Genomic DNA, 24,912 nt, shown 5'->3' with positions numbered 1-24,912 from the left:
AAGAAGACAACAAGATATCTCAACTAAGCATCCTATTGGATGAAGAAAATTATGAGTTGAGCCAAGGGAAATTAAGGGTCAATAGAATTGATTTCAAATGAGAATGTGCAAATGATACTAGGTAGAAATTATTACCCCTCTTTTTGCTCAAATGATACTAGGTAGAAATTATTTTTTCAGAACCCTTGCAGATCAACTTGATGGTGACCAAGACCAACACTCAGAGTATCATGGTATGGTAGTGGAATACATTATGAAGCATCATTCACACTTTGAACCTTTCTTTTCTTAGAAAGATCAAATAAATTTTGAAGAATACTATGAAAAATGATTGAAGATGGAACTTAGGAAGACCATTGTGAGGTTTACACATCCTCCAAAGTGACTCAAACTAACATTCATGTGCACCACTTGAAGGGCCAAGTATCTCAGATCTACAATTTTGATAGTGCAAATACTCCCACTCCATGTCTCATATAATGATAGAAACCACTACAATAATTTATACTTCATTAATAACAAAGTCAATGTTCCTATTGCACTCATTCTTTTAGAGGAGGACAATAAAAGTTCAAGCCAATAGCTATAAAGTTCATGATGGATGAAAATGAGTGCAAAGATACCGGTAAAACTTGTAAAGAAGATAAGTTCTTGAACAGACAAGATGAACCTCAACGAAGAAAAAGTCTAACACGGTGTAGTCCATGAGTACCAAGGAAGAAAAAATAATATATATAAAAATCATCTTACTAATTTTTTATTATCCACACAAAATGTTATAAGAAGATTTTCCACGTCAATACTACAATAACAACATTTGAAATATATAAAACTATCAGCATAAACCTTGCACTCTTCAAAGGTGCAAGTGCTAGTTTAATCCAGGTTGACTATGTGCATGCATCTTATTTAATTAGACTTGATTAAACTTTAGAAAAGTTAACATTAACAGATATCTATATTTATTTTAAATCAAATCTGAGAGAACATGACGTTATGCACTAAAATTGAAAGCCTTTGTTATAAATTGATTTCATATAAGTGAAAAAATAGGAAGAGCATATACAGTTATGAAATAATATATTATTCACAAGAATGCGTCGATTAATGAAGTTTTTTTATATCTCCGGGGAATAAGCTACCTGTACAATTTGATCATTCTGTACTTCATAACCAGGAAAAAGGGATTGCAACAACAGCCTTGTCATGTCTGTTTATCATTCCCAGCCGTGTTTATCATTTCTCCTCGTAGCTTTCTTTTGAGAGTGGGCCTTTTTCATTTTTAATCTCTTTTGATCTTCAATGGCCGCCCTTCAAAGTCCAAGGACAAACTAGAAGTGTTAATACAACTTCACACTGATGTCCCTAAAACACAAAACTAAGGACAAAACCTCTTCGATCTGTTAATAGCAATACCATTCCTCCATTTAGAATCTAGCAATAATGACTTGATATAAGATAGATCTGTTTAAACTGATGATGCAACATCAAACGATTCATTCTGTTGACTGCAAATGTTTAGAAAAGGGGCATTGTAAACATGAAATTCTAAACCAGTTTAATACTGTCAATAATTAAAAAAACAAGTTTAGCATTAATGTCAAAGAAACACACTGCAGTGAACGATGGGAAGACAATAGCATGGGTCAAATATAAGAATAGTCTGAAATTCATCAAAGAGACTCGCAGGAACTGCTCTGTCCCATGCCTACATTTAAAAGAAGATGAAACTATAGCTAAGCAGCAGTCAAATGACTTTATAAAATCTCAAAAAAGTAAACTTCTGTTTCAAATGCTTCATTGAGTTAAGTACTGTAAACTTTAAGGTGACCACAGTCAACTAGCTTTTTTAATACAACTCTCTGGAGTTCTATCTTAAATATGACCCTAAAACTTTCAGCCAAACAATTTGAGGCGAGAAAGAAATTCTGCCACTTGTAAATATTATCAGCTCACACCACCCACATGTTGCTATGAGCAAAGTTCTGAGCCCTTTCTTCCCTGAAATAAGCAACTGACTTGCAAAAAAATGTGTTAATAATAAACAACTGCTCATTTTTTTCAGGTTTTACTTCCACAAAGTCTTTTTTAGTTACTCAACAAAGGAGCCAATGACTAAGGGGTATTCATTCTTTCAAATTTGTCCAGGATCATCCCCTTTTCAATGTCAGAGACTTGCACTCAGCAAGACTCAATCCCTTGTAGGCTCATCAAGAACCTTTCAACTTCACCAGTAGACCAAAGGCCCATTGACATATAACTGCTCTTTTACAGGCATGTACCTCCAATTTTATATTCAGGCATGTGTTCTGAACCATGGAAAAAATAGATAAAATATCCGTGATGCAATACATAAATTTTTCCAGTTGAAAATAACAAACAGAAAAAGCTTCCTTTTACAAAACAGCAACACAGAGATGAATTTGATCATTACCATGGATTCTTGGAATACAAAAGAAATGCGAGAAAATTTCTCAGTTCCTACTGTAATGATAAATGTAAGAGAAAGATTTACTATCGAAGCATCAAAAGACAAAAATAAACCGTAAGTGGTGAGCATACTAGGAAAATAATCTTGTTGCTGCAGGGGAAAACATCATAAAGAGGGTATCGAGCAAGAGTGAAATCAAGGATAAATCCAAACTTTTGGACTTGGATGAAGCTACAGGTGATCTGTAACAATGTTTCCAGACATTAATCATCCTCTCAGAACAAGAATTAGGCTTGCAATCATACCAAATGGAAAATTGCCCAATTGTTACATGTAAAAACCGGCGGTTTGTTCAATTTCAACATTTAAAAGCGTAATCCCATTGCTAAAAAGATCCATAAAATAGAATACTTGAAACAAAAATAATGGCAAGAGGCCCTTACAGTTTCCGTATTCTCTGTTTCTTCTCCTCTGAGGGAGGTGGTGGAACATAAGCAGCGGCATCAATTATTGCCTGAAACCAAACAGGATCTGTACACTTAGAAGACCATGATGTGTTAACTATTCACATTCAAACTTCTGAGAATGCACATAACTCAAATAAAAGCATGTCAAACCCGGAAGCAGGAAAAAGAAAGCATGAAAGCAATGAAATTCAATCAGAATTTCGTCAAAGCAATAAAGAACTAGTAAAAATACCTGAAGTTTTTCCAAAGCATCCTCTACATTTCCTCTGTAAATTCATATCAATAAAGCTCAATTAGTTCCTACAATAATTTGTATAACTTAAATAGATTTTTACAGATAAATGTTTAAGGAACACAATTTATCAAAAAGACATTACTTTTGAGTTCGTGTTTTTGTTGATGATATTACAAGCTCCCCATCGTTATTGATTCGGTTCTTCTCCTGCTCAAAATGGTCCACAAAAAAACAATCACAAGGCAGAAAGAGAAAAGGACAAATGGGACAATATTGTAACATGGTAACAGCTTCCATAAATTATAAACGAACTTTTGTCAATAACAGAATGGAACAAACTCTCTCACATTGGTAGTTATAGTGACACACCATTTGCAGTATCCTCTCTCTAATTCTTGGGCTCAACCAATCTGCAGCTGCAACATTGAAGCGCATGTCCACTTTTGTGTTCACTGCAAAGTGCAAAGTACAGAAGGTTTAGAGCACTTTTTTAAAGGTTTGGATACACTAAGATTTATTTGTAAGAATCTTGCAAGGACATTCAAAGAAAATAAACAATTGCATGCTGTCAAACAGGTCACTGCTGTTAAATTGCAGCAATATTCAGGTATAGTTCTTTTAAAGCTAAGCAAGTCATAGCTGCATGTGAGTTAAAAATGCATACAAGCATACTGCTCTTAACTTTTCAAGCCTAAACTATCTCAGGTTTTAGATGCATACCACTGCAGTCAAAATCACATATGCAAAATGATTTTTTTAAATTGGTAACTGCTTCCAGATTCCTATCTATTAATCTTCAGGATAAATTCCCCTTTATAGCATGGAAGAGAATATGCAGCCCTAAAGGTGGCGGTGTGGCTGGACTAAGGGATTGGAAGCTTCTCAATTCAGCCTTGGGAGCAAAACTTGTATGGCAATTATTTTCAAATCCAGAACAGAGGTGGGTTAAAGTACTGAGAGCGAAATACCTAGACAGCCAAGTAGATGAAAGGATCCTTACTCTAGAAAACCTGCCCTGAGGCTCTGCTCTGTGGAACTTTCTGATCAATAGTAGAAACCTGACTACGGAGCACATAACTTGGCAGGTCGGTGATGGAGCTAAAGCTGATTTCTGGACTGATTCATGGGAAGGTTTACCAGTTGTGGATGAGGATTTCCCCCGTAACATCATTGATGTAACCAAGAGAAGCTGGGGTAACAGGTGCAAGATTTCATGACGGTTGGACAGCACCAAATTGGAAAGCCAGTGGTATGGAAGGACGTTTCTACATTGGCCTTGTCTATTGAAGACCAAGGAAAGCTAAAGGATTTGCTAAACGGTAGAATAATGTATAGAACAAACAGGCCAGATGTTATTAAGTGGTGTGGTTCCAAAAGCGGTAAGTACTCAGTAAAGGTGGGCTATCAATTATTGGAAAACGCTCGAAGGGACTAGACTGTGAAAACAACTTGTGCTGGCATGATTCATGCTTACCTAAGGCCAGGGCCTTCACCTGGATTGCAGGGAACAGGCGGGCTCTAACAGGGGACGGGCTCATAAAATATGGCTTTGCTGGGCCATTTAGATGTACCTTCTGTGAAAAAGCGGAGGAAACCCCCGATCACTTGTTCATTCATTGCGAGTATACAACAGCAGCACAGAGACACATTTTCAGTAAACTCAATTGGCATGGGCCTATGCCTCACAGAATCAAATAATGGCTTGCAGCCTGGCCTGTGAAATCTAGGTCTTCAACCTCTTCGGCAATCTGGAATATTAGCCCATCCACAGTTATTTGGGCTCTGTGGAATGAGTGTAACAAGAGGACATTTCAAAACAAGGCTTAAGGCATTAACCAATTCACTTCCAGGTTGAACAGGTCAATCTCAGAACTAGTCTCCAACGCTGCATCTAAAGTAAATCCAGAATGAACTCCCTTTAACAGAGAAGAAAGCTTGATATAAAAGCAATGGCCTTCAATCAAATTCAGGCCCGTTAATGGGCTTGGGCGGGCTAAACCCCATTCAGCAAAGACGAAAAGGTCTTTTGGAATCCTCCTGACAAGAGGTGGATAAAAATTAATTTTGATGGGTCATCCAAAGGAAACATAAGAGTGTCTGGAATGGGGGCTGTTGCCCGATGCGAGAATGGAAACATAATGGCAATTGCAGCCAAAAGAAATCCCAACGGAACAAACAATCAGGCAGAGTGTTTGGCGGCAATTGAGGCTACACTGCTAGGTCAGAAGATTGGAGTTCGTAAACTCCACCTTGAAGGCAATTCACAAGTAATTGTCCGAGGCATCATGAAAGGAGAGCTCAAGGCTTGGCATCTTGACAAACTTATCAAGCAAATCCACAGCATGCTAGAGGAATTTGAAGACTTTAAAGTTATACACATGCTCTTAGGGAGGCAAATGAAGTTGCTGATAAGCTTTCTAAGGTTGGGGCAAGTAATCATGAAAGTGAAATTTTTGAGGACTTCAGAGGGATCGAGCCTCTAGATTTGGAAGGCCCTCCTCACCTATCTGCAACCCAATGATGGCAATCGATGTGGTAATAGGCAATGATTTTCAACCAGACAAGTTCCGTCTGGACACCTCCCTCTGCAGATGTTTATACATGCGGAATATGGGATCGTGAGTTTCAATAGTGATAAAGAAAGTCACATGGAACGTGAGAGTATTCCCTCAATATAAGCGCTTCTCAAAAGATCAAGCAGAACCCTCGAAAGCCCTAAACGGAAGTAATAAACCAGTGTTTTTTGCAGTCAGTGATCCCAAAAATTCCGAATTGCTGTGTAATCGAGTGCCTTTAGCCGATTGAGCCCTCAATGGAAGCGAACTTCTGTCAGGAAATAGCTGGGCTGTTTCTGGTTTTGATGGGCAACTTCAATGTAGATGGTTTGGAAATGTCTTCATCTACAAGGAAGCGGAATGTCTTCATCTACAAGGACACGGAATTTTCCAATTTTGTTTGGGAGGTGCAGCATGGGTTGGGATGGAGTCATGGTTGGTTGGGGTTTTTACTTGATGTACTGTCGTGTCTATGCCAATTGATGGTTCCGTTCATAAGAACTTTGTATAATCTCATTATATTAATATATGTTATATTATCGATCAAAATATATATATAGAGGTATTACCAAACAAAAGGCAGTCTAAAAGGTATTTATAGATCAGGAAAAGTAGGGGGTTAAAAATAAACATGATAAGACAACCACAAACAGCTATTCTATCATGCAAATTAGAAATCCTAATCTCATCAATGAAACTCTGAAATTGAAATTGCATAAAATCAACACAATACAAATAAATTCTATGCAAACCCTTCATTCCACTCCATTGTTTCTCCCAAAGTAACAAGACTCGGACCCGATTTGAACTCGGCAAGGATAACTCAACTCATGACCCGGCTTGGACTCGCCTATGACTTGGCAATGTGATAAAACCCTTGAAATTTAGAGATTTTTTTGGATTTAAATTAATTCCATGCACCCATTATTGAATAAAGATTAAAGACACAATAACATCATAAAATAGAAGATAATTTGATCACATACATAACATACATCGATTATGTAACTACAAAGGCAAAAAAATTAAAAATCAGCCGAGTCACCTAGGCAAGTCAGTCGAGTCAGCTGTATCAGTTCAGTTGACCCGCCGAGCTAGGGTCACCCGTCATTTTGACCTGGCTGAGGTAACTTGACTCGCTAACTCGAACGACTCGCCCAACTCGCAGCGAGTCTTGTTACTATGACTCTAATTAAATATGGCCTTCGATATGACGAGTGCATAAATATGATAAAGCAAGGACAATTTGACAAAATAACAAAGATACTAAAAAGATCATGATTCCATCTGTGGTCCGTGGTCCATGGTTTGTCAAAATGAGAATTGAACTTACAATTTATAGATTTTGAAATTCAGATTGAATGGACAAGATTTAAGGACAACCAATAGACAGAATCAAATGAGAAGGCCAAACAAAGGAAATCAAATGGACAAGTAGGAAAGGAAAGGTTTGGGGAATTAGAAAAGAAAAAGAAATTAGAAAAGTGGAATTAATAAATACCTATTCATTAATTCCGTCAAATGGCAACAAGAAATTAAATATTTTACATTTAACTGTGACACAAAAGGACAAATGGATAAATAAATGTAATTTATTTATGCCAAGGGGGGACATGCTAGGACAAGAGAGAAATTTATCAGACTAGTGATCGAGAACAAATTGATAAGATATGGTCAATCAAAAGAGGAAAGTTGATAATTGACATCATCTAATTAATGAAAGAATGACAATATCAATGAATGGCATTAAAAAGGAAAGCCACACACGTTGACCAGTTTTTATTGTCTATAGCATCAAGGCCCAAAATAAACATTGTGATGATGCATCGTTAAAAAATCTGACAAACAGCATAGTAGTCTCAAAATATAAAAACAAACAAAATATCATGGTAAAGCCAGCTTAGAATCCACATTACCGGCATTGTCAAATAGGAACACACATAAATTAAATAAAAGAACAACCTTAATGAGGCAACCACAGCAACTAAGATGCCAACTGGTGTATTCTCGCCATGAGGCCCTTTACCTCCAACATCAGCAGATATTTGGGATGGCATTGTCCTGCCATGGAAAAGGAATTCAAAACACTGCCCAAGGAAGAGATAAACCTGCAAAATGACCATAGCTGCCTGCAAACCATGACTTCTTGGCACCATATTCGTCAGACTGAAAAGGACACCTTTGGTATAAACACTGATATTCACCATTTCAAGGAACTATGCCCATGGTGCATGAAGCATTCCTTCAATGAGAGACAAGATGCTTCAGGTAAGGGAACTCGGCTGAACACACTATGTGGCTTTTAACCTGTAACAGCAGATTGAATATATGTGTTTGTCGCAAGTGAAAGCAGACCCAATTTCTTCATTAGAAATAATTGCAATTTTCCTTTCCCAGATCTCAAAAAAAGAGCTCATATTCTATCCACATTCCATAAATTTGAAATATGTGTAATTCAGCAAAGCTTTATTCCTAAAGGAAACAGATTTCCCAGAGAAGGATTCAAGAGTTGAAGTTTGGTAGCTGCGGGAGATATCTGTGTAACTCTGATGATTGCACGTCTTATGTCTACCATGTTGATGTGGATTTCTTATAAAGGTATTCTGAGACTGCGAAGAGTCTTCAATAATTCGGTCCAGTTAATGAAGCTTTTTGTGTGATCGGGAGAACCTCGGTGACTAGAGAGTCACGTTCTTGGGTAACACCAGCAAACAAAGGGACATGTCCATGCATGATTTTTGTTAATGTTTTGGGTAGCTGTGGGAGAAATCATTATTACCTACAAAGGTTTTGTTATTGGTTCAAGACACTTGGCGAGTATTTCATCTATACTCATAATGAACTCGCATCTGCATTTTTTAAAAGTTTCATGTTCAATATGAAGAGGCATTTGTTTGTATTGAAGAGGCATCTGCATCAAATGGAGAGTCGCCGTTTGGAGAGGTGAAGAGTCCCCAAAGCCAAGACTGGAGAGTTGCAAAATTGAAGTGTCACACGGATCCACATGAAGTGTCCAGCGCTTGGAATATGGAAAGACTTCCTCATGAAAGGTCTTGCGGTTGGCATTTGTAGAATCTTCCGAGTGATATACCAAGAGTCTCTCATGTGAAAGATAACACTTCTTGTTTTGTGTGTGTGTGTTTGCTGCTTCAAATATGTCTATCGGGGCTTTTTATTGAGAATAATTAATTTTGTCACTTTCTATACTCAGCATTTAGGCAGTATTATTTTCCATGGTCTGTGTTTACAATGGCAAGACCTGTAGAGTATATGATTGCAGAAACTTCTGTATATGTTCAGTTTTGTCTTATTGTTCACAATCAATAGATGATCATCTAGTGCTTATGTAAGGAGATTCAAATTATTTATAATCTATTGTTTTATCAGTGATTTTGAGACTTAATAACTGCAGGCTTATCAATTGACTGTGAGAACATCAATCATAAGCATAAATCTTGTATTTGATTTGTGATCAGAATAAAGGAACATTTTTGGGTGCGGCTGGACTTTTCCCTCAAGAAGGAAGGTTTTCCCAAGATAACAATTGTATTATGAAAGATCCTTGAAGGATCTCTTCTGCTGATCTGCTGTAATTTTATTATTTTTAAATTTGTTTTCCCTATTTAATAATATTTTCTTGCAGAGCTAAACAGAAGTTGCAAAAGGGTTTGAGTGTTTTATGTTTTTGATGATTTTGCAATAAGTAATAACAGAAGTACAATAACCTGAACCAGTTCTGAAAATATATTTCAAATACAGCCAAAGTAATTTCGCTTCAAGCAGATTTTTAAATATAAAACCTTGTTTGTAACCGGATGAAGATTTACAATAATATCCAGATGATTACAACCAAGGATAAACCCAACCTGAAGGCGTGAAGAAGAAATATGAACCCAAAAAGAAGATACGACCAGATTCCAGCTCTCCAATGCTGCATGTGGGAAAGAATATGGCTGCCAGGTGTTGCCGTACAGCTACAAAGTGCCCACACGTGGATAGAATGCCCAAATCCCAGCTGAAACTTTGATTCAATACTGCGCTCCCAAGAAGAAACAATGCACAATCTCCAAGACGCCTTTGACTGCAACAAATCCAAATCACTGTTTTGGGGGTTACATCCCAAACAGGCAAAGCAAGAGGGTTTGGCGTCCCAAATGCTGAAAGCTCAATCAGAGCCCAAAACACAAATCCAAGATGAAATATGTCAATAATACCTTCGAACTTTGTCTTCATCTCCTTATAACCCACCAAACTTAGTTCAAACCCTAAAAGTGTCTCCATGTGGCATTGGGTTATGAAATAATATATTTCACATTTTTAAAGTGGTCAAGTATCCAGAAAATGACCTTTTTCACAATAGAAAGAAATCCACTCACCGAAATGCTCTGAGTCAAAAGAGAAATATTTAGAAAAGTTCAAGACCTTTCCAACGAGCTATTACACCAAGGGATAAGCAATCCAGATGAGGCCAAAAACCCCTTATTACTCCAAAATGGCTATAACTTAGCCTTATTTAATTATTAAACGCTAACTTAGGAAATATTAAAAATATAACCCAAATAGCCACAAAATGCCCAACTGACATCACAAATCATAAAATCATCCTGTCACCTGTCTGTGACTGAAATTGGAAATCAAGGATCCACTGGCAGTCTCATCCCTAAAATCTAGGGATGCTCCTAAAATTTAGGAAACAAGCCCTATCCCTCTGAAACTAAACCCAAAGAGTAATCTCATGGAGACCCAACCCTGGGCAAGATCATACCTCTTAAAAAGTAGAAACTGCCTCCTAAAAACAAGGAATGTCTCCCAACTGATCAATAACTGCCAGAACATCAAGTCCCCAACACTGAATAACCATATTGGGTCTCTATCCAATCCTATTAGCCTACAAGACCCCATAATAAGCTGACTCACATGTCTCTGCTAGACTGAGCTAAAAGAGGGGACATGACATATTACCTATTATTGTATTTCTAATTATTGCATTCGTATATTCTCATTTGAAAATTAAACATGGTATTAGAGCGGGTCTAAAGAAAAGATCCAAAACCAGAACTCTTAAGCCTTTAGATATTCTATTCATGGAGATGTTCACTGGCATTCATTGTCTGAGATAGTATACATGCAATTCTACGATCATCATATGAATGTTGGTTTGTGATTATTGTTTAATATTGCTCAAAGAGATAGCTGTGTATTGACCCATATCTATGTGTGTGCTGATATATATCCTTCTTGAGGAAAATTATATAACGCAGACATAAGTATTCTATGGTCATACCTTTAAATACTGATCATGATTTTTTTTTGTTAGAACACTAGGAATATTGTATGTTTTTATCATTGATCTATATGTTTCTATTCATGATAGGTTGATTTGATAAATTGTTACTAATCTCTCTAAAATGCTTCCAGAATGGATCAAGATTCAAGAAGCAACGAGATGATGAGAGATTGCATACAAAGGCAAGAATATGAGGAATGTTGCTTGCAGCCTTGGGACTGAATTGGTTAAACAACTTCATTAAAAAGGAAGAACCTATTCAGATTATCATTAGAGGAAGAAATAATATTCAAAGAGAGACTATTCAGCCACAGAAATCAAATTCATAAGGAGCTTGTGTGACAGAGGGAGAATATCTAATTATTTGCAAGCTCACGTGGCAATGTGACTGCTAAAAGCTCCTTGTTTGGTCAAACTTGGAATCAACTCCCTTATTTTGATAATCAAAGCAGTGAGAATGTTACCCTTGCTAAGAGGGAGTCTCTATTGAGAGAGAGTCTCAGCCATTTTTATACGTGTTAATGAGTTCTTCTCTATGCAGGACAAGTTCGTGGAGAAATTTCTTGTTAATGAATTATTTTCTGCGAGAGAAGTTTGAGATGAAATCAGTTATTAATGAGTTCTCTGTGAGAGAAGTTCTAGGTAAAATCCCTCGTTCCACCCTCTGTGAGTAGGTATGGCGGATCCACCCTTTGCGAGAAGGCACGATGGAAATGCATTCTTCTCCGAGAGAATTTTGAAGTGAAAGCCTTTGTTCCACCCTCTATGAGTAGGTATGGTGAATCCACCCTCTGCAAGTATGCATGGTGGATATGCATTCTTCTCTGGGAAAAGTTTGAAGTGAAGGCCCTCGATCCACCCTCTGTGAATAGGTATGGTGGATCCACCCTTTGCGAGCAGGCATGGTGGATGTCATGGAACAAATTTCATGATGTAGCACTTTTGTTGATTCACCCTCTATGAGAAGCCATGGTGAATGTTGATTGAGATGACGATATTATGTTGAGAAAATCTATGAAGAGATTTTTCTATTGACACTCTTTGGTTGCAGCTCCTTTATGCTTGTCAAGTTGGAAGGCACCATGACATGATATCTGCAAATGATATAAAGAGGCATCTGTTTGTATTGAGAGGCATCTGCATCAAATGGGGAGTCACCGTTGGGAGAGGTGGATTCTCCCAAGCCAAGACTGGAGAATTACAAATTTGAAGAGTCACATGGGTTCACATGAAGAGTCCAGCATTTGGAACATGGAAAAACTTCCTCAAGAAGTGTCTTATGGTTGGCATATAGAGAATCTTCCAAGTGATATACCAAGAGTCTCCCATGTGAAAGATAACACTTCTTGCTATATATGTGTGTGTATATATATATATATATATATATATATATATATATATATAATGTCAGCTTGCTGCTGCAGATATGTCTATCAGAGCTTTTTAATGAGAATCAATATTTTTATTGTTATGTATACTCAGAATTTAGGCGGTATTGTTTTCCGATTGTTCTGTGTATAGAACAGTGAGACTTGTGCAGTATATGATTGCAGAAACTTTTGTATATATTCAGTTTTGTCCTATTGTTCATGATCAATAGATGATCATCTAGTGCTTACGTGAGGAGATTCAGATTATTTATAATCTGTTGTTTTATCAGTGATTTTGTGACTTTGTAATTGCAAGCTTTTTGATTGACTGTGTGAAGACATCAATCATAAGCATAAAGCTTATATTTCATTTGTGATCAGAATAAAGGAACAATTTTTGGGTGCAGTTGGGTTACTCCCTCGACCAGGATAATAATTGTGTTATCTGCTATTGAAATGCTGATTATTGCATTTTTATATTCTGGTTCAAAAATCCAACAACTTTTATTTATGAAGTATCTTATTGAGCATGTTATTTGGCAAGCAAAGGGTCTTGCGTAACTGTTGACAAACGAAAAGTCACACGTGTATGTGGCTGCTGAGTCAGTCAATCATATGTAACATCTATTAAGATAATATCTTATACTTTCTATAATAGTCAACTACTTGTCTGTAGTCCGTCTTTCAGTCTAGATAGGAATGTTTCCTATCCCGTCTCTTTTTTCTTCAGTCCAGATAGGAATGTTTCCTATCCTGTCTCTAGTTTTGTTTCTAATTCCGTCTTCAGTCTACGTTGTTTCTTTTAAAAACAATGTCCTTGTAATTCTTTATAAGGAACACATTTGTTCCTCTGTTAATCAATGAATCATCTGGAAATCCGTTAATCTGCCAACTCTTCTTGAATCTTGTAACATGGTATCAGAGCTATTACTTAAATTTTTTCAAAAAAATTTATAATTTCTTTGTGAAATTATTTGTTTAAATTTTTTCGAAAAAATTTATAATTTCTTTGTGAAATTATTTGTTTAAATTTTTTCAAAATTATTTCTGTTGAATTTCTCTAAAACCCGCTTAGGGTTTTCGGCCTAGAGAAATTCCCGAACTCGGGTCTGCCTATGTTTGTTCAACACACTCTAGCCCCATTCGTCCATGCACATTGATCCTTGAAGAAAAATCTGCCATTTTTAATCAAGAAATCTTAAGTTTTTTCAAGCTTTTTTCAGCTAGGGCCATTTTTTTTCGAAACCCTAATTTTTGGGGTCGAAAAAATATTTTGTTTGCAGATTCTTGGTGGGTTTTTCGAGAGCTCAACCGGGTTGTCATTCGTTTTTTTTGGGTGCCTCGATTTTTGTGCCCCAATTTTCGAGCCAACAGATCCAAAAAACGACAGCAGATTCCTTCTGCATGTTTCGAACTCTCTTCTGGGTCATTCTCTGATTCTTCTGGGTCTTTCGTATTTTTGCCTCGAAGAACGTGTCTTCACAGATTTTCACAGTTTTTCATTGAAAAACGTGCCATGGCATCTCTAACAAATATTCTACTCGAACATAATTCCAAATTCAATGGTCGCAATTATGGAACCTGGAAGCAGCGCATCATTGCCATCTTCGAATATCGTCGTTTGGATGAACTTGTTCTAGGCACAAAGTCTCCTCCGACCTCCGACCAAGCAAAACAGGACAAGTTTGATGATCGCAATCGAGAGGCTATTATGCTTCTCAAGCTCTCTGTTATCGATGATCAGCTACCGCAGATTCCTTCCGGCAAGTTAGCTGCAGAAATCTGGAAATATCTGAAGGAGCTGCATGAAACAACAGCACAAGTTGTTGAGCTTCCTGATCAAGACGAAGCTGCATTTTTCACCTTCTGAATCTGTTTCTGTTTTTTGGGGTTTGTTGATTTTCTCCTCAAAAATCATTCCAAGTTGTCTATAATACGCAAGGTTGCGTGAGATTCTGGGTTTTACCGTTTTTTCCACAAAAACGAAGTTTTGTAATTGTAACTTATTTTGAGTCATAGCACTCTTCTGGCAAAGCTTCTTGGTTTCAGCATTCTGTAGATCCAAGGAGGGTCTCAATTATCCTAGAATGTTCCGACATTCGTATGTTGACCATTAAGGGAGGGTATTAAGATAATATCTTATACTTTCTGTAATAGTCAACTACTTGTCTGTAGTCCGTCTTTCAGTCTAGATAGGAATGTTTCCTATCCCGTCTCTTTTTTCTTCAGTCCAGATAGAATGTTTCCTATCCTGTCTCTAGTTTTATTTCTAATTCCGTCTTCAGTCTACGTTGTTTCTTTTAGAAACAACGTCCTTGTAATTCTTTATAAGGAACATATTTGTTCCTCTGTTAATCAATGAATCATCCGAAAATCCGTTAATCTGCCAACTCTTCTTGAATCTTGTAATAACATCACCTTTTTGGAACCTTAAATGTCCATGGTTGTTGTAATATTCAATACTTTAACGGTACTTCCATATAAAGGATCTTGTCTCTTGATGTTAAGCATTGAGGTCAATGAAGAAAATGAAACAAGACTATAGTATGGAATAATGTAATTAAACTAGTTAGGATTACTCAGGATGGGTAGTTAGCCAATAAGGGGATGTGTCGGTTGGATTTCCCATCCAACCGACTATTATATAAACACTTTGGTATATGGATGATGTACTCATGATATTTTGGTATAAATAAAGTATATCATTCCCTCGCCAACTTGCTATTGTGGCAATAAGGTACATTTAATGGTATTGCTCTATAGATATTATTCTGTGAACTTGGGTAGTATTTCCATTCTACATTTTGGCGTTGTTGCCTAAGTCCAAATCCAAAGGTCGTTGGCAAGACTGGATGGAGTAATGAGAAGACCCTTCCTACCACGTATACAAGCAACAAATAGTGATGGAGAAGAGGAGGAAATAACTAGAAAAGATCAGTTGACACGCGATCTGGTGATGGCTTGGGAAGTTGCGGTCGATCAGTACGTGTAAAGGGAAGCTTGTGAGAGAATGGTTCTTGAGAGCACATGTGAGGAACTTTCGGTGCCACTAGTGATGTATGATCTACTTGGACAGATTCCTCGCCTATTGGCAAGGAACTTGGTACATGTTGAGGAAGAAAGAGTTGAAACAGAAAGGTAACGAAGGAGGCAACAAGTGCTCCAGCAGTTCACTGAAAGGACACGGGAACGCAACTTCAAGGAGCGTGATAATCCTAGGAAGGGAAATAGACATTAAACCAATTCATGCCCCTAATTCCAAACAAATATCTAAGGCAGGTTTCCTTGAGTACATTACATCTCCAATAGCAGAAGGAAAGACATCATGATTTAAGAAGACAGGGGGACCCTAACCGAATCCAAGAAGGGTTGATTGAACATACAATCGAAGTAATAGCTAATTTGGCTATTTCTAAGACACTAGAAAAGAAGTTAGGATTGGCAAAACTGGATGGAGTAATGGGAAGACCCTTCCTACCATGTATACAAGTAACAAATAGTGATGGAGAAGAGAAAATAACCAGAGAAGATCAGTTGACACACGATCTGGTGATGGCTTGGGAAGTTGCGATCGATCAGTACATGCAAAGGGAAGCTTGTGAGAGAATGGTTCCTGAGAGCACAGTGCACGACGAACTTTCGATGCCACTAGTGTTGTATGATCTACTTGGACAGATTCCTCGCCTACTGGCAAGAAACTTGGTACGAAAGGGAATGAAGGAGGCAACAAGTGCTCCAACAGTTTGGTAAAAGGACATGGGAATGCAACTTCAAGCAGTGTGATAATCCTAGGAAGGGAAATAGACATTAAACCAATTCATGCCCCTAATTCCAAACAAATATCTACGGCAGGTACCAAAGGAAGAGACTGAGGAAGTCGCCTTGAGTACATTATGTCTCCAACAACAGGAGGAAAGACATCGTGATTTAAGAGGACAGGGGGACCCTAACCGAATCCAAGAAGGGTCGATTGAACATACAATAGAAGGAATAGCTAATTTGGCTATTTTTTAGACACCAGAAAGGAAGTTAGGGTGCAAAAACCCCTATATGCAAAGAACTTCGATAGGAACAAAACCTAAGCGCAAGAGAAGGAGATATTGTCGGGTCGAGCAATCAAGAATCAAGCCCGTCGAGAGGGAGCCTCCCATCAAGAGGAAGTGTTCCATCAGGAAGGAGCACCCTGTCGGGAGGGAGCTTCTCATTAGGAGAAAGTGTTCCGTCCTGAAGGAGCCTCCCGTCGGGAGGGAGCTTCTCATCCAGAGGAAGTGTTTCGTTCGGAAGGAGCATCCCGTCGGGAGGAAGCTTCCTGTCAGGAGGGAGCGTCCCGTCAAAAGGGAAAAAGGGCAACATAATGGCAATGGACAAACAAAAATTGCCTAGATTCACCAAGGACGGTTCGGAGGACCCCGCTCGTCATTGTAAAACATGCATAACCATATGGAAAGCAAATGGAGAGAATGATGCAAATGAGGGGCTAAAAACATTTCCCGCACACTAAGAGGCATAGTCATTGATTGGTATGCAGATTTGGAAGCACGCAAGAACACATGAAATAATCTCTGTACAACCTTTGAAGAAGAATTCAAACTCCTCGGGGATGATGATGAAATAGTGACAGAGATTTATAATACAAGGCAAGGAAAGAATGAATCGGTTAAAGCCTATAGTACTGGCTGAAGGAACTGATAGAAAAACTTGACAACAAGCCCGCGGATGGACTGAAGAAAAGGTGGTTCATTGAAGGACTAACATCGTCCCTAAGGAAAAAGAAAAAAATAGTTCCACCATGAACCTTTTTGGATGCGTGTACTCGTGCAATGGACATAGAAAGTGAGAACAAAACCTCCAAGGCAAGAAGGCATGGAAGTGGGAGTGAAAGTTCACAAGAAAGTGGGAATGAATCCAAGACCATCCAAGCCCTGAGGAAGGAGATGAGGCGGTAGATGGAGGTAACGGGAAGTAAGGAAGAAAAAAAGGAAGGGAGGGAGCTATGGTGCACAGACTGTGAAAAGGAAGGCCATACAAAAGGGTCATGCCTGCGGAAATCATTCTATGAGATTTGTCAAGTGTTGGGACACGCAATCAAAGACTATCCATACAATCTAAAAGCATGGAATGCACAAGTATTCTTCACCCAGGGAGAGCAATCCACACCACCCTCCACCCCTCCAAGGAACACAAATACAGAAGCCTCACCTGGAGGATATAGAAATAATAGAAGAGGGAGGAATAATAGCAGCAATAACAACACACCCCGACGAGCAATACAGTATGATTCTAAGGGAAGACATAGGATCCAATGTAAGCCATGCAACGAATGGGGGCATTTTGCACGAGATTGTCAAAATGGAAGACAAAATGGAGGAATGTTGTGTAAATGGTGTGGACCAAGCAATCATAAGGATGTGAATTGCCCCAAGCAAAAAGGGGTGAAAATGTTGGAGATTGAAGAACCAAAAAGTGAAATCCTTGCTATCACAAGGATGCAAGCTAGGACACTTGTCTACCCAGATGCTACTACAGAGAAGGAAAGATTTCACGAAGCCAAGAAAAGCATTCAAGAGAATATGACAGCAGAAGGTAAGGCAAGGCTGAATAAACTTCCTACCGACGGGGGTGTACCGAATATTATGAAACAAGCTCTGGAGACCACTATCCCAGTGAAAATTGTTGATTTACTAGAAACATTACCTCAACTGCAGGTAGCATTAACACAAGGAGTAAGCAAGAGAGGGACACCCTCCAAAGAAGAGAAGAAAGAAGAAGCCTAGGTCAAAAAGAAAACAACACCCTATTCACTATAGGAATGGGAAGGACACCAACAATAGTAGAAATGGAAATATTGGGGTATAAATTCTCGAATACTATTGTTGATGGAAGCTCTATCGTAAATGTCTTATCTAAAGAAACATGGAAGGCAATAGGGAAACCCACACTCTGGCCACCTACATTTCAATTGGTGGGAGTGGACCAGCATGAAATTAAGCCAATAGAAGCCTTGATGGGACAAAAGGTAGTACTCAGTACACAACAATTTTTCCTTGATTTTGTGGTTATTACTCTAGAGAAAAGGGGGTATGATGCTTTACTAGAAAGAGGATAGTTGGTTACGGCGAAAGCTACCCATAATTGGAAACGAAACACTCTATCCATTGAGTCAGAGGGCAGGAAGTACACCATAGACCTGAGGAACTAGTCTGTAAGTCAGGACATGGCATCGGATTAAAAAATAGAGGGAGAAGACCATGAAAGGGTGGAACTAGATGAGGAAGGGGTGCTCAAACTTGGGGAATGCTCAGAAGATGAAACGAGCTCCCTCAATGGATTATTTCACTGGCAGATGGGAGACTATGAAGTTTTCCAGCCATAATGTAATATGTTGCAAATCCAAGAATCGGTGTCTAAAGAAAGGTACCTAGAGGGTTATAAGGAATACAAAGAGGGTACGACAACCCTTAGTATGACACTAGCACACATATTTGAGAAAGAGGTAGAATACAAGGAGGCCAAACTACAGACTATAAACACTAGGGAAGAGGATCAACCCAAGGAGATTCTAATAGGGGACGACTAGGACCTAGTGCTGAAGGCAACAACTTTCAGAATCTTCTTAAAGTACAAGGACATCTTTGTGTGGATGTATAGGGACTTGATTTGTGTGGATGTATAGGGACTTGAAAGGAGTGCCCCCAGAGCTATGTCCATCGAATACCACTAATACCATGAGCAAGACCAGTATGAAAATGACCTTACAAAATGAGTAAAAATTATGCAGCCAAGGTCCAAGAAGAAATCACAAAAATGTTGGATGCAGGGATAATATTCAAAGTACAAGCGAGTGAATGGGTATCTCCTATAGTCATATCATTTAAAGACAGCAACCAAATTCAGATATGTGTTGACTTCAAATGTCAAAATGTGGTAACTATAAAAGATCCATTCCCCGTCCCCTTTATTGATAGCATCTCAGAAGAAGTGGGCAGCCATGAAATATACTCTTTCATGGACGGATTTTCAGGATATAATCAAATTAGTATTGCAGAGGAAGATAAGCTAAAGACTACATTTGTTGTTGAAGATGGTGTATACGCCTATAACAGGATGTCGTTTGGGCTGTGTAATGGACCAGCCACGTTCCAAAGAATCATACTACACCTTCGATGGTATGTCGATAGGAAACTTCAAAGCCTTCTTGGATGATTGGTCTGTCTACAGTGGGCAGGAGCACCACCTCAAAATTATTAGTGAATGCATGGATAGATGTCGATGAGCAAGGTTGGCCCTGAATCCTAAAAAATGCAGATTTATGGTTCCACAAGGCAGACTTCTTGGTCATATCATATGCAAGGAAGGATTGAATACAGATCCTGACAAGATCAGGTTCATTCTGGATATTGAGGCTCCATTACACATAACAGATGTCAAATCCTTCTTGGGGCATGTAAGGCACTATAGGAGGTTTATAAAAGGATTTATGCCCTGGAAAAGCTAACGAGAAAAGGAAAATAGTTTTGTTGGGAGGAAGAACAGGAGGACACTTTCCAAGAATTAAAAAAGAGACCAGTAGGAGCCCTGATCCTCATATACCCTGACTAGAATAAAGAGTTTCATGTCCATGTGGACGCATCCAATTATGCAATAGGCATCACTCTGGTACAAACTGGGAAGGAAGGACTGGATCACCCGATGTATTTCGCAACAGGCTTCTATCAAAAGTAGAGTGCAACTATAGTACCACCGAAAGGAAAGCTTTAGATATGGTTTATGTCGTATAGAAATTTAGACATTACTTACTAGCTACGCCCTTTACCTTTTTAGTTCACCATCAAGCACTAATGTACCTGGTAAACAAGCCGGTCAAGGAAGAGCAAGTAGATGGTTAATCCTACTGCAAGAGTTTACCTTTAAGATCGTAGTCCAACCAAGAAAAACTCGTGTAACTGTCAATCAATTGTCAAGAATCAAGTTAGGGGAAGCCTCTGGCAGTGGAGTAAATGAAGATTTCCTAGACACACACCTATTCCAAATTGCGGTGCTACCCCAATGGTACAAAAAGATTGGCCAGTACTTGTCAACAGCTACCTTTCCTAGAGAGATGTTGGCAACAAAGAGGAGAAAGATTGTGCTCAAAAGCAGCACATTCCAGTTGATCGAAGGATTATCGTACAAATTGGGACCGAATGGGGTTTTAAGATGTGTTATGAAGAAATTCTAGGAGTACTGGAAGAATCCCATGAAGGATTGGTAGGAGGTCATATGGGACCGGATACAACCACAAGAAAGGTTTTATTGGCAAGACTGGTGGCCCACATTGTATGAAGATGCTAGGGAATGGGTGTTGAACTGTAACACCTGTTAGAGAGCTAGCAAACCCTTAAAAATAGATTTCATGCCACTGTTCTTGTCTCAACCACAAGAATTATTTGAACGCTGGGGGCTAGACTTTGTGGGACCCTTACCTATAAGCAATACCCATCGGTGTGAGTACATAATAGTGGCAACAGAGTATCTTACAAAATAGGCGGAAGTACAGGCTCTACCAGATAACACAACTCTCAATACGACCAAATTTTTGTATGAACAGATAGTAACCAGATTTGGGATTCCACTCCAATTAACGAGTGATAGAGGGGTGCATTTTGTCAATCACACCATCAGGATAATGACAAGTGAGTACAAAAAATTTCATTCATTTTCCAATCCCCATTATCCAAGCGCAAATAGCCAAGCAAAGTCCACGAATAAAATATTAGTAACAATCCTTTACAAGACCTATGTAGTCAAAGGACAAGATTGGGAAGAACGGCTTCAAGCCATGGCATGGGCGTACAGGACTACTTACAAGGATACCTCTAGGCACACCCCATTTCATCTAATGTACGGGCAAGAAGCAATAATGCCAATGGAACATATAGTACCAAGTCTAAGAGTAGCAATTCAAATTTTGGCATGACAAGCACTTTAAAAAGATGAATTTCAAACCAAGCCAACTAGTACTCAAGTATAACAGAAATAATGAAATTAAGCCGGGAAAATTTAAAATCCGATGGTTAGGGCCATTTAGAATATTAGAAGTAAAAGAAAATGGGGCTATAAAATTATCAACCCTAGATAATAAACCGGTGAAAGACCTAGTAAATGGGTCTAAATTAAAAACGTATGAAGAAAGAAATAAGTTGGTCCCTAGCTATTTCATAAGTATGGAAGGAGAAAGCGGCAAGGAACAAATAAAAGCAAAAAGAGGCATAATAAAAACCTCCCGCCCTAACCTATATAAAGCATTTGCGGTACATAGAGCCCTTGCGGCCTATAAAGAGATAAAAATGGACATACAACCAAATGGAGACATAGCATGCACAAATACTATCAAAGGAGGCCCGATTCAAGTACGAGGGAAGAGGACCATCGATATCATACGAGCCACTACTACCATCACAGTTGTACGAGGGAGAAGGGAGCAAATTAGCATTGTCAGTGTTTCCGTACGAAAGGTCAGTATTGTCGTACAAAGAGTTGTCATTTCCATACCGTAGTTTTCTCCCGTACAAGGATATCCAAAACCTGTAGGAGGAAATCTATCATTTTTGTACGAGGGATTTGTCATTACCATATGAGGACATTCGACAGAATCGGTAATTGTCGTACAAGGATACTCAGCACAACTGATCATTGTCGTACGAAGACATCCTCCAAAACATGTTATTGTTGTACGTGACCACCTAGCACAACTATTCACTACCATACGAAAACATCTAGTACGAGGACACCCACTACGACTTGACATTGTCATACGAGGACAACTCATCTTTGTTGTACTAGCATTAGTACGAGTGTCTATGAGGGGAGCAAGGACAAGTACTGCACATGTGGCAATAGGAAATGGTTGGAGTAGTTGGAGCACACAGCCACTTCAAACGACTTGGGAATTGAGGCTTCACCACAAAATGGTAAAAATAAGCGTGGGAAACCCAAGCAGAGGGAAAATCATTGATTCAAAAAAGAAAAATCCAATGTTGAAGGCAAAGAAGGAGGTGAAGAAGATGTCAAGAGGCAAGGGCAAAACTGCAGAAAAGATCACTGCAGAGAATATCACTTTTGAAAGTGTAATGAGAAGCAAATGCCAAACCTAGTGGGAGAAAATAGAAGATAATTGTTAATGCATGTAACTTCGGTTTGACATTACTATGGTAAGCACATAAGTATGCATATATGTACAACAGCATGATGCACACATTGTTATACATATAGGCATACATACATGTTGTATCTTCTACAATCTGAAGCCGATGAGATATATATGTTCATAGATCATTAAGGCATGATCAAGATTATTTTTGGTTCCTTTGATGTTTAGATCTTGAACGATCTATTCTTTATATTGGTCTGCAAATGTAATGATTGGTTATACATTTAATCAGTGTGTTTAAGACAGTAACTAATCATGAGCATTAGTTAACTATGAACGGGTGTGAGAATGAATGTCCATGTCTCCAATAGGAGACATGGCCATTCATCCCCACACCCCTTCTATTGATATTTATCCAATCTGCCCGATGTAATCTTGGCATCGAAATCTATTAATGCAAGCACATCAAAGGATCAGAAGGAAACACGGAATTCAATAATATTGTTTTAACTTTGTTATTACTACACTAACATCTACAAATTTTGGAAACGAATCAGTCCATTGGCATTAGTGTTCATACCTACAACACAACTGTGCTTCAATCTGCAATTGAATTATAATCTGGTGAGAGAAACTTTGCAATAATCATCCCCTGAAAGAGGCATTGTGCAAGGCTGAGGTAGATAAAATAATTTTCACGCGAATGTTTGATTTGAAGGAGTTTGAATCCATATTACGGGACATGGTGATAGGTTATGATAAACTAGGCCATAAATCTGTAGTCCAGTATTTTCAACAATTGTTGACAATTTCTTACCCAGCCAAGGAAATAAATAGGGTGTTCAGAATTCCTGACAAAGGACAGGAACTGACAAAAACTTGAATGACAACAGAAGCAAAGAAGTACCTAGAAATAATGTGCAAAAAGGATCTCACAAACCAGGAACAGGAAAGTATCCTCAGTAAGAAGAATAGTCGAGGCCTAAAGAAAATTTTCATAGCCAATGAGGAATGGCGATGCATTGTAGACTTCATCAAGAGAAAACTAACATTAGGGAGCCGCACATCAGATATTGCTATTTGTATGCTATCAGTGGTGGATGGATTGAATCAGGTACAAGTATACAACTGGGCACAGTTCCTTTCGGAGAGATTGCAGAAATTCATGGAGTTGAAGCACAAGGCATTTTACATGCCACATCATGATATTGCCCTATTCTTAGAGGCAGTTAGGATACAATTGGTCATGGAACACAGGGGATCATTAGTCCCAACAAATAAGTACTGCCTTACAAACCGACCATGTTGTGCTGGGTTCACATGAACACTTTTGGAAGAGGAACCAAGAAAGAAAAAACTAAGGTTGGAGATGTTTGGGATGAGAATTCAGAAGAGGAGGAAGCTAGCACGGATACATCTTTTCGTTCCTAGGATGTAGAAATTCAGCTGAGTCATCTAACAAGCACCCCGAGGGACATTACGTTTCTTCCACCTATAAAAGGGCCTTTGCTAGGCCCTTTACTAGAATATGTACAAATCCATAAAGGAGGCACTAAGGGGGTTGGTATAGATGGACAAGAGGAAGGTACGAAGGGAAAAGATGAATGTACTAGGCCTAGTATGGAGAAAGGTGGTACGACAGGGGGTGGCATGGAGAGGGACAGTGCCATGGAAGGCTGCTGTGAGGATGAAGGAAATCAGGGGCCACAAATGGGGATCTACTAGACTTTCATGTACCAAAGTCACAAAATTGGGTCTTGCACGTCAAACTAAGGTGATAGATCTGAGGTGCCATAACATGTGTGATTACACAGTTCGGCTACAAGCACCTCAGGAAATAGTGGTAGCACACCCCATTGCCCTAATAGTGCAGCTTGTACAAAGTACAGAAAAAATAAAGGGCCACTAGCAGGACAAACCCAGGGAGGAGCATGTTATGGAAAGTAATGAGAGGCTAGGGGAAGTCACACCAAGAGTGGACAGAGTGTTAGAGGAGGCAGATAGACTTCTAGAGGAAGTGGGATTGGTGACACCGCCACCTTTACCTACCCCCTTGGAGGTGGAAGGGAAAAACGTGACAAAGTTGGCAGAGGGACAAGTGAAGACCTCTGAAATGCAATCACTGGAAGACAAGGGAGAAAAACTTCTTAGGGAGTTGCACAGGATGGAACATACTACAAGGGAAATTATACAACGGGCTAAGGGTCAGAATCTGGAAGCAGCAATCAAGGCAGCAAAGTCCTTAGTGACATTCATGAAGGATACGTGCCACTCCGATTGGGAACTTTTGCAGCAGAGTGGGTATAGGTCAGAAGACTTGGACAGCTGGACAACCCACACTACCATCCCTGTAGTTGAAGGACAACCACCTTTCCTCTTCTTACTGGCACAAATGGAGGTAGCATTCAGCCGGACATACTGGGAAGTTCAGCATGAGA

The 24,912-nt window shown here is 38.9% G+C and overlaps 1 protein-coding gene across 2 annotated transcripts in view; it reads right to left on the bottom strand.

The window, feature by feature from the left end:
- Window positions 1-1,016: 1,016 nt before the first annotated feature.
- LOC149530761 (uncharacterized) overlaps window positions 1,017-24,912 on the bottom strand; it is an 82,530-nt gene continuing 58,634 nt past the window's right edge. Inside the window, exons 3-7 of one of the 2 annotated variants that reach the window (XM_089809213.1) lie at window positions 3,503-3,585; window positions 3,276-3,340; window positions 3,131-3,164; window positions 2,875-2,945; window positions 1,017-1,311 (exon numbers count right to left, since the gene is read on the bottom strand). In XM_089809213.1, coding sequence (XP_089665339.1) covers window positions 1,218-1,311; window positions 2,875-2,945; window positions 3,131-3,164; window positions 3,276-3,340; window positions 3,503-3,585 — 347 coding nt within the window. In that variant the 3' untranslated portion in view covers window positions 1,017-1,217. Of the gene's footprint in view, window positions 1,312-1,765; window positions 2,310-2,874; window positions 2,946-3,130; window positions 3,165-3,275; window positions 3,341-3,502; window positions 3,586-24,912 lie in introns of those variants that run through there. The other variant, XM_089809214.1, reaches the window with a different exon arrangement.

The sequence above is a fragment of the Cupressus sempervirens genome, chromosome 11, assembly GCF_028749045.1.
Source record: "Cupressus sempervirens isolate cs-2001-9-10 chromosome 11, ASM2874904v1, whole genome shotgun sequence".
Classification (NCBI taxonomy): domain Eukaryota; kingdom Viridiplantae; phylum Streptophyta; class Pinopsida; order Cupressales; family Cupressaceae; genus Cupressus; species Cupressus sempervirens.
The sequence above is the reverse complement of the archived record's forward strand: the minus strand, read 5'-3'. Positions and strand labels throughout refer to the sequence as shown.